Here is a 13,224-nt window from a genome sequence, read left to right as displayed (position 1 = left end):
TCTGAGAAAGTAAACTTTTGTTGTTTAAGCCACCCAGTCTCTGGCATTTGGTATGACAGCCCTGGCAAACTCATACATAGACACACACACACACACATAGACCTAAGAGTAAGTTGTCGGCTGCCCCATGCAGTAGGAGAACCCTCTCCCAAGAGATACAAGTTATATCTGACCAGCAGAAGGGAGAGAATGGCCAGTAGAACCAGGAACCTGCAGGGAGGATGGGCTCTTCCATAGGAGCCTCAAGGGTCAGAAATATCATGTCAGAGGGCATGTGGCTGCCATGGTTGTGAACCCAGCAGTGGTGCCCATCTGAAGTGGTGGTGTGGTTGGGAGGTCGGGTGTAGTCACGACTGTAGCTGGAAGCACAGCTGTGCTTGTCGTCTCAGCAGTGGTGATGGTGGTGGTTGGGCGGCGGGTGGTTGTGGAGCGCATGGTTGTAGGGGCTGCAACCAATAGAAGATACATCTGGGGCCAAGTGGAGATGCAGGCAGAGAGAAACACGACAGATATAGCTGGCATCCCTCCATCTCTCTGCGTTTCTGCTGCCTCACCTGGTCCATGAGTCTGGACCATTAAAATGCCCATGAAAACTGGGTTTCTGAATTCTAGTCTTGGCTGTCCTGGGCTGTTCTTCACACACAGACCAGAGCAATCTTTGAAAATGACAGATCTAATTATGTCAGTCCCCTACTTAAAACTTTTTTACTGAGTTCTCCTTGCCCTTAAGATGAAGACCCAACCCCCAACCTCACCCACAGGGCCCCACCTGATCTGCTCTTTCTTTCCCATCTCAGGCCTCCACTCTGTTTTCACTTTTCCCCAGCCCACTGGCCTTTCTTCAGTTCTTCCACCATATCAGTGACCTTCCATTTCGGGAGGAGCTTTGTACCTACTGCTTCCTAGTCTCTCTTCCTCAGACTGACTCCTCCTTAACCCACATGTCTCAGCTAACAGGACAGTTCTGCAAGGAGTTCATCAGCATTCTACAATAATAATTTTTTTGCACACTCATACTTGACATTTATAGCATCTGTGGCATTTCCTAACTACACATTTATTTGTTGGTTATTATGGAATGTCTGCTTCTCCTAGTACAGTGGAAGTTCCATGAGGGAAAAGCTGGTATTTATTTTGTTTTCTGCTAAAAATCTAATACCAACCACAGTGTGCGGTACATAGCAGGTGTTCCCAAAACATGGGCTGAATGAATAAATGAAGGATTGCATCGAAAGTGAGCCCAACATAACATTTCAGTCAAGCGAGATGAATAAGCTCTAGAAATTTACTGCACACATTGTGCCCACAGTTAACAATAGTGTATTGTACACTTGAAAATACGTGAAGAGGGTAGAACTCGTGCTAGGTGTTCTTTCCACGATAAAAATTAAAATCTAAAATAAGCGAATCCAAAGAGCGTAACATAGGATGAACCTACAGTCTCTTTCCGATATTAAAGGTTGATTCATGCCAACACCACTGGCGCCAAAATCTTGGCTCCCTGTGCACTGATGCTGAACAGAAAAACAGAGACAGTGTTTTGGAGGAAAACGAAACAGAGAAACTTTATTCTTTGCCAGACAAAAAGGGCACACAGCAGGCTAGTGCCTCAAGAACTGTGCTCCCCTCCCTGGAGAAGCAGAAGTGGTCTTATAGGAGGAGCTCACAGTCTGGGGTAGGTGATAAGGATCCAGGTGGTGAAGGTCTTGCATTTTTCTTCTTCTTGCATATTTCACAACAGCCACAGCTGGCGTCAGACAGCCCAGTAATTGGGTCCATTCATCTCTGTGGTATGGGCCCGTGACATTCTTTCTGAAACACAGAACGCTACAAGGGGTGATTTGCTACAAGGGGTGATTTGCCACAGGGGAGTTCAGGGATTGTAAACACCAGGTGCAGGATGTAATTCACAGAGTGTCACAGAGTGTTAGAGGTTAGCCTTGTGAGGGACAAATCTAGTTATAGACACTACAGATGCTAACAGTTAAAATAAAATTAGGATTGATTAACTCTTTCAGGCCAGTTTATGTTTCTTCTCTGTCTCTTCACATTTCCCTTTATTTTCCTTACTATCATGAGAAGAAAAACCTCATATTTATAAATTAATTAATTAATTTATTTGGCTACATTGGATCTTTATTGCTGCCCACAGGCTTTCTCTAGTTGCCTCGAGCCAGGGCTACTCTTAGTTGCGATGCGGGGGCTCTCATTGCGGTGGCTTCTCTTGTTCCGGAGCATGGGCTCTAGGTGTGCAGTCTTCTGTATTTGTGGCATGCAGACTCAGTGGTTGTGGTGCATGGGCTTAGTTGCTCCGCAGCATGTGGGATCTTCCCGAACCAGGATCTTCCAGGACCATGTCTTCTACATTGGCAGGCGATTCTTAACTGCACCACCAGGGAAGACCCAGAAAAATCTCATTTCCATTTTTGTTACAGCACCACTCACCCCCTAAACATCTGAATTTGGGTTCATTAGCAACAGTTATTCTACAGATACCACCCGCTCTTAAATTTTCCACACTTCCATTAACTCTAATGGACCATAAAGATATCATTAGTTTCAAATGAACTTAGAAATGACCTCATAGAGTATTAAGGTCAACCAGCATTTTATAAAATGATATCAACAGCTGGTTACATCAGGCTTGAAAAGCAAAGACTTGGATTGGCATCATTTAGCTTCAACAAATTCGAATAATACCTTCTATCTCACAAAGTTGCTTTGAGACAAAAATATACTAAATATATATACTTAATACATTAAAAAACATACTTTCATATATGAGTATGAAAATTCTATAATTAGAAACATCCACATCAGTTGTTCTCAAATTTTAGAGCACCCGAGAGTCACCTGAGAAGCTCATTACGCATATGGCTAGCCAGAGCCTGCCTTCTGAGATGCCAGTCCAGTGAGGAACAGAGCCCAAGGGCCCTCCGTCCTCGGTGCAGGCTGAGCACACAGCTGACTTTGAGAGGCTCTGTTCCAGACCAGCAGGAACGGGGACGATTGTTCACACAATTCAACCACAGGCTGCACCCCATGCAGCTCAACTACTTAGGAGTTCCACCAGGTTTCAAATCTCATCAAAGCAACCGAGAGTGAAAGAAGGAAAGGTCACCCCAAAACTGCTACGACTGCCTCCACATCCCCTGCCCTTTCCCTCGGCCGGAAGTTGGCCACGATTGGCTTGTGGGCTGGAGCTGATCCATGAACAGCACCTTTTATTTCGTTCACCCGATATTTTTTTAAATTTTGAAATCTTTGCCAACATGCAAAAAATCAGTACAGTTCACATAAAAACTGGGAGATCTGAAAGCACTGGGCCACATTTCTGCAATTCCCTGCACAAGAAGCAGCTGCCCTGTCCAGACTGACCCCGAATTTCACTGGTTCCCTTGCCCTTCCCTCACCCTCCACCCCCTCACTCATTTGGGTGGTTTTCTGGCTCCCACGGGCATTTGCTCCAGACTGTGGCTCCTCTGGTCATAAACACGTCTCAGATTTAATCTGCCCACTCATTGCTTAGGCAGCTTCAGCCTCTCCACCACCACCCACGGACTCCATGAGCCATGAACGCTCAACCTCTCCATCCACAGACACAGCCTCTGCAGGCTCACCTCCCCTCAGCTCCAGGCGGATGTTCTTCTTCACATCGTTGAACCAGCCAGGCACCTCTATGCGGCAGCAGTACACACCACCGTCACCTTCGTTGGTGTTGAAGATGGTCAAGGAGACCTCCCCTCTCCGGATACTCCCCCGAAGTTGGTATTTTGGAGACTTCCTTGAGACCGTCTTCATCCCATCAGTGTAGAGAAGCTCGTCATTGCATTTGGAGTTTGGACACTGGCCTCTGCCCCAGCACACACTGTTTCTGTTATACCAGGATGAGTGTGTACAGGGCAAAGTCACCGTCTCACCCAAAAACGCTCTGACGACAGTCTCGGATGCAGCTGGAGCTGTGAGGAAAGGTGAGAAAATTAGGTTGTGAGGTATGAAATCTCTCAAGTATGCTCCACGGGGATTGTGCAGATAGATGCTTCCAGGAAGATGAAGAGGGTCGTAGTGCATCTGTTTCTTTAGCCCAAATTCTAGCTGGCCCTTTTGCTGCTGCGGAGCTCCTGACTCCACACCCTTTCATCCCTCAAGTGGAAACAGCTGACCGCCTGAGTCTCTAAACACATCTCCACAGCAGATTTGCTGATTAAAAAACCTCTGACCTTGAGTACCATTCAATAAAACAATAAATTCTCCAATGGAAAATTCTGATCCTTTAATCCAATTCCACTAACTCATATAAACAGGTCCAAAACAGCTCTCTGCCCAGTGTATCTCAATAGGCAGTCGTCAGGTACTACTGACTTGAATGCCTCAGATGGGCCTCCCTGTGCCTTGCATCCCAGAGTGTGTATGGCAGGGAGATAGGCTACTGAGCTTTATCCCATTCTCCTCATCTCCTTTAAGTACTGGAGATAGAAGATTTTTAAAAAAACATTTATATATTTATTCGTCTGCTCTGGGTCTTAGGTGCAGCACATGGGATCTAGTTCCCCAACAGGCTTTGAACCCGGGCGCCCTGTTTTGGGAGCATGGTTTAGCCTCTGGACAATCAGGGAGTTCCCTGGAGATAGAAATTAATTACTCTGGATCATTGGTTTGTTGTTAGTGAATGTGAATTTAGGTGGTGTTTGTGCTTTTTTTTTTTTTTTTTAGTGTTAGAACTGGAAAGGAATCCCAGGAATTCTTTGGAAAGGCATCTGTGACCTAAAGATGATGGAGATTAGGCTGACCATGTTAGCTATATGAAAAGGAACATAGCACCATTTTTTAAATGAATTATCTGTGTTTCCAACCTCAGCTGCTTATCAGCATGGCCTGGGGAGCTTGCTCAAAATACCAACTCTCTTGCCCAACCCTGAGTCAGAATCTCTGAGGCCAAGGCCCATGGAAATGTGCATAACCAAGGTCTCCAGGTCATTCTCATGTCATAACTGATCACTCACTCTATTTGAGGACCACCGGACTGCCTCTTCTAAGATAACCTCCATCTCTGAGAATCTGTGAACCTTCTTCACTGCTGCAAATGTTAAGCCCTCTGACATAATTGAGCATCAGTGATTGTTCTCAGTGAAACCACACTATCACGGGAGACCAGGCAGGCTGTAGCCCCAGAGCATCAGGACCACGTGCTCCTCCTTCCTGAGTACCTAGACCTCTGCTCATCGTTCTCTTCAAGGCACCCTCCTTACCATTCTCCATTCACTAGCTCTGTCAGCCCCACTGCCTGCCTTGTGTAAGGCCTGGCCAGCAGCACCGGGTTCCTCCCTGACCCAGGTGTCAGCAGCTTCCAGCTGTCCTTCTCTGGGAGAAGGGGAGCACGAGCCCTTGTGGTGGCCCAGGTTCTAAGCCAAACCATGTGCTGGCTGGGTTCTGCAGAGTTTGCTCTCATGACGAAGGGTCATTCAAATTCAGACCATCCTGGAGCCGTCCCTGAACTCTCATCTCTTTACTTTGCCACAGGGGAGCTGTCTCACACATGGCAAATGCTGTGGACGCCCATTCTGCCCCCGTGAAGCCCGGGAAAATAATAATTGCCATCACTCGCAGCTGTGACAACAATGCCGCACACACGCAGCAGAAGCCAATGACTTCTAAAGGCTGAGCTTGTTCCTATCAATATTTGGTAAATTAACAAGAAAATGTTTGACAGAATTATTTCTACTGGAGATCCGACAGTTTATTCTCCCAAGTGGCATAGTATAGAAGGAGGCATCCTACTACTTGGTAAGGAAAGCCTTGATAGAAAAGCTGGCAAAGGGAAAAACAGGCAATTCATAGAGAAGGAAATATGAGTGACCAGTAAATTTCACCTATTAGACTGGCAAAAATTTAGAATGTTGATAATATGAAGTGCTGGCCAGACAGGCACCTAGGAAATGACTTAGCCTCCTGGGGTAAACTGGAGTGAAAGGGGTGTGAGTTGGTACAGCCACACTCTGGGGCAATTTGGAATTTTCAGTTAATACTCAGTATGCACGTGACCTAGCTAAGCCTGAGTGAATGTTTCCTGCAGTGTCATATGTGTGTGAATGGAGTGAACAGTGTGTATATGGGGAGTGGCTACCCTATGGCATAGCCCTTCCATGGGACCACCTGTACAAGATTAATAGAATCAGACACATTTACATCCATTGGCATGAAAACTCCAAGATTTATTAATAAGTGAAGAGGGGAAATTTCAAAACTACATATAAAATACAAAACCATTAAAAAAATAAATAAACCAGTATGCAGGTTTTTGTGGGCACACATATATGAAAGTAAATGCACAATCATGTGGCTGGCCTTCAAGATGGCACCGAAGAAAGACAAGAAGCCTAAGAAGTCAACCTGGAAGTTTAATTTGGACCTTACTCATCCAGTAGAAGATGGAATTTTTGATTCTGGAAATTTCGAACAGTTTCTGTGGGAGAAGGTTAAGGTGCATGGAAAAAGTGGAAATCTTGCGAATGTCATTCACATTGAACGCTTCAAGAATAAAATCACAGTTGTTTCTGAGAAGCAGTTCTCTAAAATGTATTTGAAATACCTTAGCAAGAGATACCTTAAAAAGGACAATCTTCATGAATGGCTTTGTGTGGTTACATCTGAGAAGGAGACTTATGAACTTCACTACTTCTAGAGTAGTCAAATGAAGATGGATCCAAGTCTGAGGACTAGATGAAGCCATCCCTTACAGGGCTTTGGCTTGCTAAGAAAACAAAGCATACAAGAGAAATATCTTGAAATGGACCTTTAGTTTATCAGTGAATAAAAAACATCACTGGGTATGTTAAGCATTAATCCCTTTAAGTGTATGCTGTTTATATGGTGCTTGCTTTCCTTTAATACTTTAAAAAAATTTTTATTGGAGTGTAGTTGATTTACAATGCTGTGTTAGTTCCAGATGTACATCAAATGAATCTGTTTTATATATATATATATATATATATATATATATAAATCCACTCCTTTTTTTCAAAAAAGATCTTTTCTCATACAGGCCATTACAGAGTAGTAGGTAGAGTTCCCTGTGCTATACAGCAGGTTATTATTATCTCTTTTATATATAGTAGTGTGTATATGTCAGTCCCAATCTCACAACTTATCCTTCCCCACCTTATCTGCTGGTAGCCATAAGTTGGTTTTCTACATCTGTGACTCTAATTCTGTTTTGTAAATAAGTTCATATGTACCCTACTTTTTTGTTTGTTAATACTTTCTGTAAGCAATATTTAAATAGCTTATAGTTAGTGGAATTTCTTCCAGGATTTCTGAAATGTACTGCTTTTAAAAACCTCCTTATGTTGAAGTATATAGTGAAAAAATAAAGCACAATTTTGGGTATAACTTTAATAAAATTTACACTTATTTAAATTCTAAAAAAAAAAAAAGAAAGTAAGTAAGTAAGTAAATGCAGAGAAAAGTGACTGATGGGACATACATCCAACTCACTGTGTCAGCACCTCTGTGATCAGAGGAAAGGGACTGGGGTTGAGGATAGTAGTCAAATGGGATTTTAGCTTTGTAACATCTTAATTGTTTCACCAAGGGTGTTTCTGTATTACTCAGCTGATTAAAAATGTGTTAAACAAAAGGAAGCAGGTGTGGCAGAAGAAACCCATTAGGCTTACATTGAAAACCTCATTCTGCCAGTTACTGCTTTTGTGTTCTTGGAGGAAAGCCACACTAATCCTGACCTCATCATCCTCATAAGGCAGAGGGGAGAGACCCTGCTCGCCTCAGAAAAACTTCTCAAGATCACATGAGAGGAAGTATTAAATGCCACAGGAAATTAACAACCTATGAGCACAAATAACTGAGCATTTCTGAATTTAGAAACAGGATAAGAAACTGTGCCCTCCAGTTGCAAATTTATCTGCAGCAAAGGAATCACTGGTATAGAATCAGTTCTCTCTTGGGGAATTACCCAGGATGGTGGGTGCAACACCAGGTGCTGGTGCCAGCTTGGTTCCTTCTCTAGCTGGTGACCTTAAGCAAGGCCTTTCCCCAACCTGGGACTCATTTCATCATCTACAGAGTGAAGGGTTTCATCTGGCATCTTTTAAGAGCACATTCAGCTCTGATCCTTGATGAGTCTGAGCAGTCACTGTCTTCTAAAATGGTCATTTTAGAAAAGGCACAAATGAGAAACAAACAGATCACCCACCAGGTGCTGCCTTCTTCAAGTAGGGTTGGAGAAGCCCACTCAATCAGTGTCCAGCTGGTAGCCAAAAAGGTGGCCATAGCAACTTTCAGCATCACCAAATCCTCCACATCTCCAGTCCCCAGAACAAGATAAAGACCAGGCAAAACCAATGACAAAGAAAGTGACAGGAACTTATTTCATTGCATTAACTCCCACAGGTATCTGGGGAGAGAGGCAGTTAAATGAGCAATTACTACAGGGTGACAAGTTCTCTAATGGGGGGACTCCAGGGAGGACAGGAAGTCATAGCAGAAACACAAACCAGTTTGGAGGCTATGGGTGGTCAGGAAAAGCCTGACGTAAGTGGAGACCTGAGGATGCATGGAGTTACAAAGGAAAGAAAGGCACAAAGAACAGTATGAAAAAGTCTTATTTTTCTTGGAATGTGTTTTCTCATGAAGCACATTTGAAAGATTCACATGCATAAACTATGAACTGTTAAAACTGCAGGGGACATTAGATATTGCCTGCTCCTAGAATCACGGATTGTTAAAACGGATCTTATTTGGGCCTTCATTCCTTCCATGGAAGGGCCATAGTTGTCAGTGTCAAAAGTTAATGACTAAGGGACTTTTCTGGTGGCACAGTGGTTAAGAATCACCTGCCAATGCAGGGGACATGGGTTGCAGCCCTGGTTTGGGAAGATCCAACATGCCATGGAGCAAGTAAGCCTGTGCGCCACAACTACTGAGCCTGCACTCTAGAGCCCGTGAGCCACAACTACTGAGTCCAAGTGCCACAGCTATTGAAGCCTGCGCCCAGAGAGCCCGTGCTCCACAGCAAGAGAAGCCACCGCAATGAGCAGCACACTCACCACAATGAAGAGTAGCCCCTGCTTGCCACAACTAGAGAAAGCCCGTGCACAGAAACAGAGACTCAACGCGGCCAAGAACAAATATGGTAATTAACTAATTTTAAAAAAAGAATTAAAAAAAAATGTAATGACCAAGATGTGACTCAGCCCACAGGAAACCACCCTATAGCAGCAGGATGTGGAGGTGTATACAGGTCCACACCGAGTGTGTACATCTGCATCATCTGAAACCTGGAAACCACACCTGACCCCCAGCAAAATAAAACAAACCAAGAAGCAAACAAAAACTCCTAAAAATAAACAGAAAAATAAGAATTATAATAAGAGCTCTTACCAGAACAAATTCCCCCCGCTGTGACTGTGCTAGTAGTACCTGCAGAGGACATTTCTTTTCCCCATGTTATCTGAGCCCTTATCTCTGTGTCTCTTCTCTAATTACCATTTCTGGTATGAACATAAATACCCCCACACCCTAAAACTCCCAAACCAGTCTCAGGATAAACACTGTGTCACAAAGAAAGGGAAAGACCCTCCAAAGACAAAAAGCTGAGTGGATGCAGCAGTGAAATGGGCTTCCGCTTTACAGATCAGCCATGGAAATCCATCACAGGGAGCCAAGGCTCCAGGGACTCCAGGATGGAAGGACTGAGAGCACTTACTCAGAGAAAGCTGCCCGAGCTCAATCACCAGCCAGAGAATCAGAGGCCCTTTGGACATTGTGGCTGTTGGCAGGCCCCAGGAGTCTGTCTGTCTGTCTGTCCAAATTCCATTTCTTATACTCCAATTAATGCTGACAGGGCAGGACCTTTAGGTTTCATTTCTCTTTTTGCCTTATAATCTTCCCTTTCCCCCTCCTGAATGGCCTCCTCAATCTGGGATGTATGATAAAATGTGCTGAGCACGTTTCTCCTGGCCATTAGTGTGTGTGCAGACATGTGGAGTGATGGTGTGGGCGTGCATGTACCCTTTGTCCACTTATGTGGGGGGGTTTCCTACACGTACACGAGCATCTCTGCTTGTGTGTATGTGCACTCGTAAACTGTGCATCAGCCATGGTCCTTCCGGCTACTATGCAGCTTACAATCAAATGCAGTTGACTCTCCCCTCTGGCTTGGTTTTCACACAGAGTGCTCATGAGAGCCAAAGGGAAGTTAGATGGGAATCTGGCTCTGCTCCCGATGTGGGTTCACCCTCACTCAGATCCCTTGGCCCCCTTGTGCGGATACTAGAGAAATAAAAGCAGGGCTGCCATCAACCATCACATAAGACAAAAACACCATCAGAGTTTATTGGGCAGGGAAAGAAGAGGTTCACTAGAGGAAGCATGTGGTGGTAGTTACCAGACAGGCTCAGGTAACAAAGAAGCCCAAGGTCTGGGCCCAGTTCCACCACTTGTTAGTGACACCACCTGATGGGGAAGAGCACACAAGACAATTCATGAACCAGATTTCAGGGCTTGGACTAGAGGATATTTATTGCCCTCTGGACTCTATGGATTCAACAATATATCCAGAACCACAGAATCAGTCAGAGGAGGAATCAAGTCAGTGCTCACCAGCCAGAGGTGTTTCCTAAAACAGATTTATTAGATTTCCCTGGTGGCCCAGTGGTTAAGAATCTGCCTGATAATGCAGGGGACATGGGTTTGAGCCCTGGTCTGGGAAGATCCCACATGTCGCAGAGCAGCTAAGCCCGTGCGCCACAACTACTGATCCTGTGGTCTAGAACCCTGGTCTAGAGGCTGTGAGCCACAACTACTGAGTGCACATGCCACAACTACGGAAGCCCAAGCTCCTAGAGCCCATGCTCCATAACAAGAGAAGCCACCACGATGAGAAGCCTATGCGCCACAACGAAGAGTAGTAGCCCCTGTTTGCTGCAACTAAAGAAACCCCGTGCACAGCAACGAAGACCCAACGCAGACAATGAATAAACAGATAAATAAATAAATGAATTTATAAAAAAATAAACAAAACAGATTTAAATCATCATCATTAGTTATTGAATGCTTAATTATACGCCATGCACTCTGCTGCATGATATAGCTCTATTATTTAATTCTCACAACCCTAAGAAATAGAAATATTATTTTTTCCATTTAACAAATGAGGAAACTGAAGCTTAATGGAGCTAAGTAAATATCATTCACAGCAAAAATGTTGTAGAAACAGAACTCAACCAAGACTTTCTGATCCCGGGCTTCCTAGATGGCGTAGTGCTTAAGAATCCACCTGCCAATGCAGGGGACATGGGTTCGATCCCTGCTCAGGAAGATCCCACATGTCGTGGGGCAACTAAGCCTGTGCGCCACAACTATTGAGCCTGCGCTTTAGAGCCCATGAGCCACAACTATTGAGCCCACATGCTACAACTACTGAAGCCCACGCACCTAGAACCCTTGCTCTGCAACAAGAGAAGCCACGGCAATGAGGAGCCCGCACACCACAACGAAGAGTAGCCCCTGCTCACCACAACTAAAGAAAGACCGTGCACAGCAAAAAAGACCCAACACAGCCAATAAAATAAATTAATTAATTAAAAAAATAAAAAAGACTTTCTGATCCCAAAGCCCCTGAGCTTAATCACTACACCCTCCTTTGATCTGTGACCCTTAGGGCAATGCACCATGACACCACGCATACCAGTGCCCAGCTCCTACCTAGTCCCAGAGAGGGGATTTAAGGATGCACAATGTTCTAGGTTTTTTCTAAAATTTCATTTGATTGTAACCAGCCAAATGAGCCTTAAACCTTCAAATTTCTCACACTGAAGGATTAGTGAAAATATAAATCTTGAGTGAGGCTCTGGACTCAGAGAACCCAGAAAACAGAGGGAAAGGGATGAAAAGAGAGGGATTCAGAGAAAGTCTTTCCACTAAATGCTCACTAAACTGTGGAATCCTTTTCCCACCCTATTCCCAGGAACTGGGGGATGTAGTCTCTGAATAAACTGAATGGCCCAAGTAAAACACTCCAAGATACGGATATTTGGGTGCCCCCCAAAAATATCCCCTAGTCCCCCTTCAGTAAAGTCACCAGTGCATGAGTCTCAGTCAGCATGCAGCACTCGTAAGCAGTTTTTAGGTTGTCACTTTAAGATATAGACAATCGAGGATCTCCAGACATTTCAGGAAAGTCTTCAATATGAAAAAGATACAAGGACAACAGAGACAGCAGAAGAAAACAAGCAAACAAGGAAACAAAAAACCAAAAAACTAGTATCTTCCAAGAAAAAAGAGAAGGAAGAGAGAAATTATAAAAAAGAAAGATCAGAAAAAAAGAAAGAACCCTTAGAAATTAAAAAGTTTATACTTGCCCCAAAATGTTATGGAAGGTTTGAAAAATAAAGTTAAGGAAATTTTCTAGAAAATATAACCTATCTATAAAGTCTGATGGTGAGGGGTGTTTCAGAGTATTAAAAGAAAAAATAGAGGAGGAAATTATTAAAAAATATTTTTATTAATTCTCATAACTAATGAGTCTCCAGATTGGGAGGCGCAATCAAGTGCTAAACTTCATGAACAAAAACATCCCCACAAAAATAGTACATTATCATGAAATATAAGAATATTAGACATGCGGAGAAGATATTAAAAGGCTCCCGAGGGAAAACAAACAAAAACATACTGCTTTGAAAGAATTTAGAATCAGAACGGCATTGGTTTTCTAAATAGCCAAGCTAGAAAATAATGCAGGAATGCTTTCACAACTCATAGGGGAAAATGACAGTCATAATAATAGAAACTCTGGCTATGGATTTAACACAAAATTATAATATGACTACATTGGGAAGATGGGCAGACAGAAAGCAGGAGAGTGGTGCAAGAGTCAAACCCTATCTGCCCTTACAGGAGGTAAATAGTTAAAGTCCAAATTGATCAAACAATACCAGCACCAGCACATTATTAGCAACATGGAGGTTAAAAACCGAAGAAAACCCCAAGGAGTGGAGATTTTATGGAAAGGAGTAGGAAAGGAATTCACTATATTTTTGTAATAAGCTTTTTAAAATAACTAGATTATTTTAAATAATTTAGAAGAATGTATTTGCTATTCACAATACATTTATTTTTTTAATGTATGTACTGAGCACACGTAGCACCCAGATCTTAGTTTCCAACATTCCTCTCCCACAAAAGGAACTAGAGCCCCTCGGGAAAATG

At 43.6% G+C, this 13,224-nt stretch overlaps 2 protein-coding genes across 2 annotated transcripts; one reads left to right on the top strand and one right to left on the bottom strand.

The window, feature by feature from the left end:
- Positions 1-1,546: 1,546 nt before the first annotated feature.
- Positions 1,547-9,788, bottom strand: LOC130860455 (T-cell immunoglobulin and mucin domain-containing protein 4-like). Its single transcript, XM_057748708.1, has 3 exons — positions 9,722-9,788; positions 3,621-3,959; positions 1,547-1,812 (listed from the first exon to the last, which is right to left on the bottom strand). The coding sequence occupies exons 1-3, from the start codon at positions 9,777-9,779 to the stop codon at positions 1,754-1,756; spliced, it is 456 nt and encodes a 151-aa protein (XP_057604691.1). The 5' UTR covers positions 9,780-9,788; the 3' UTR covers positions 1,547-1,753.
- On the top strand, positions 6,353-6,682 carry LOC130860458 (60S ribosomal protein L22-like 1). The gene has a single exon (XM_057748718.1). It carries the CDS (start codon positions 6,353-6,355, stop codon positions 6,680-6,682), a length of 330 nt encoding a protein of 109 aa, XP_057604701.1.
- Positions 9,789-13,224: the final 3,436 nt, after the last annotated feature.

The sequence above is a fragment of the Hippopotamus amphibius genome, chromosome 1, assembly GCF_030028045.1.
Source record: "Hippopotamus amphibius kiboko isolate mHipAmp2 chromosome 1, mHipAmp2.hap2, whole genome shotgun sequence".
In the NCBI taxonomy this organism is placed as follows: Eukaryota; Metazoa; Chordata; class Mammalia; order Artiodactyla; family Hippopotamidae; genus Hippopotamus; species Hippopotamus amphibius.
This window is presented reverse-complemented; position numbering and strand designations above follow the sequence as displayed.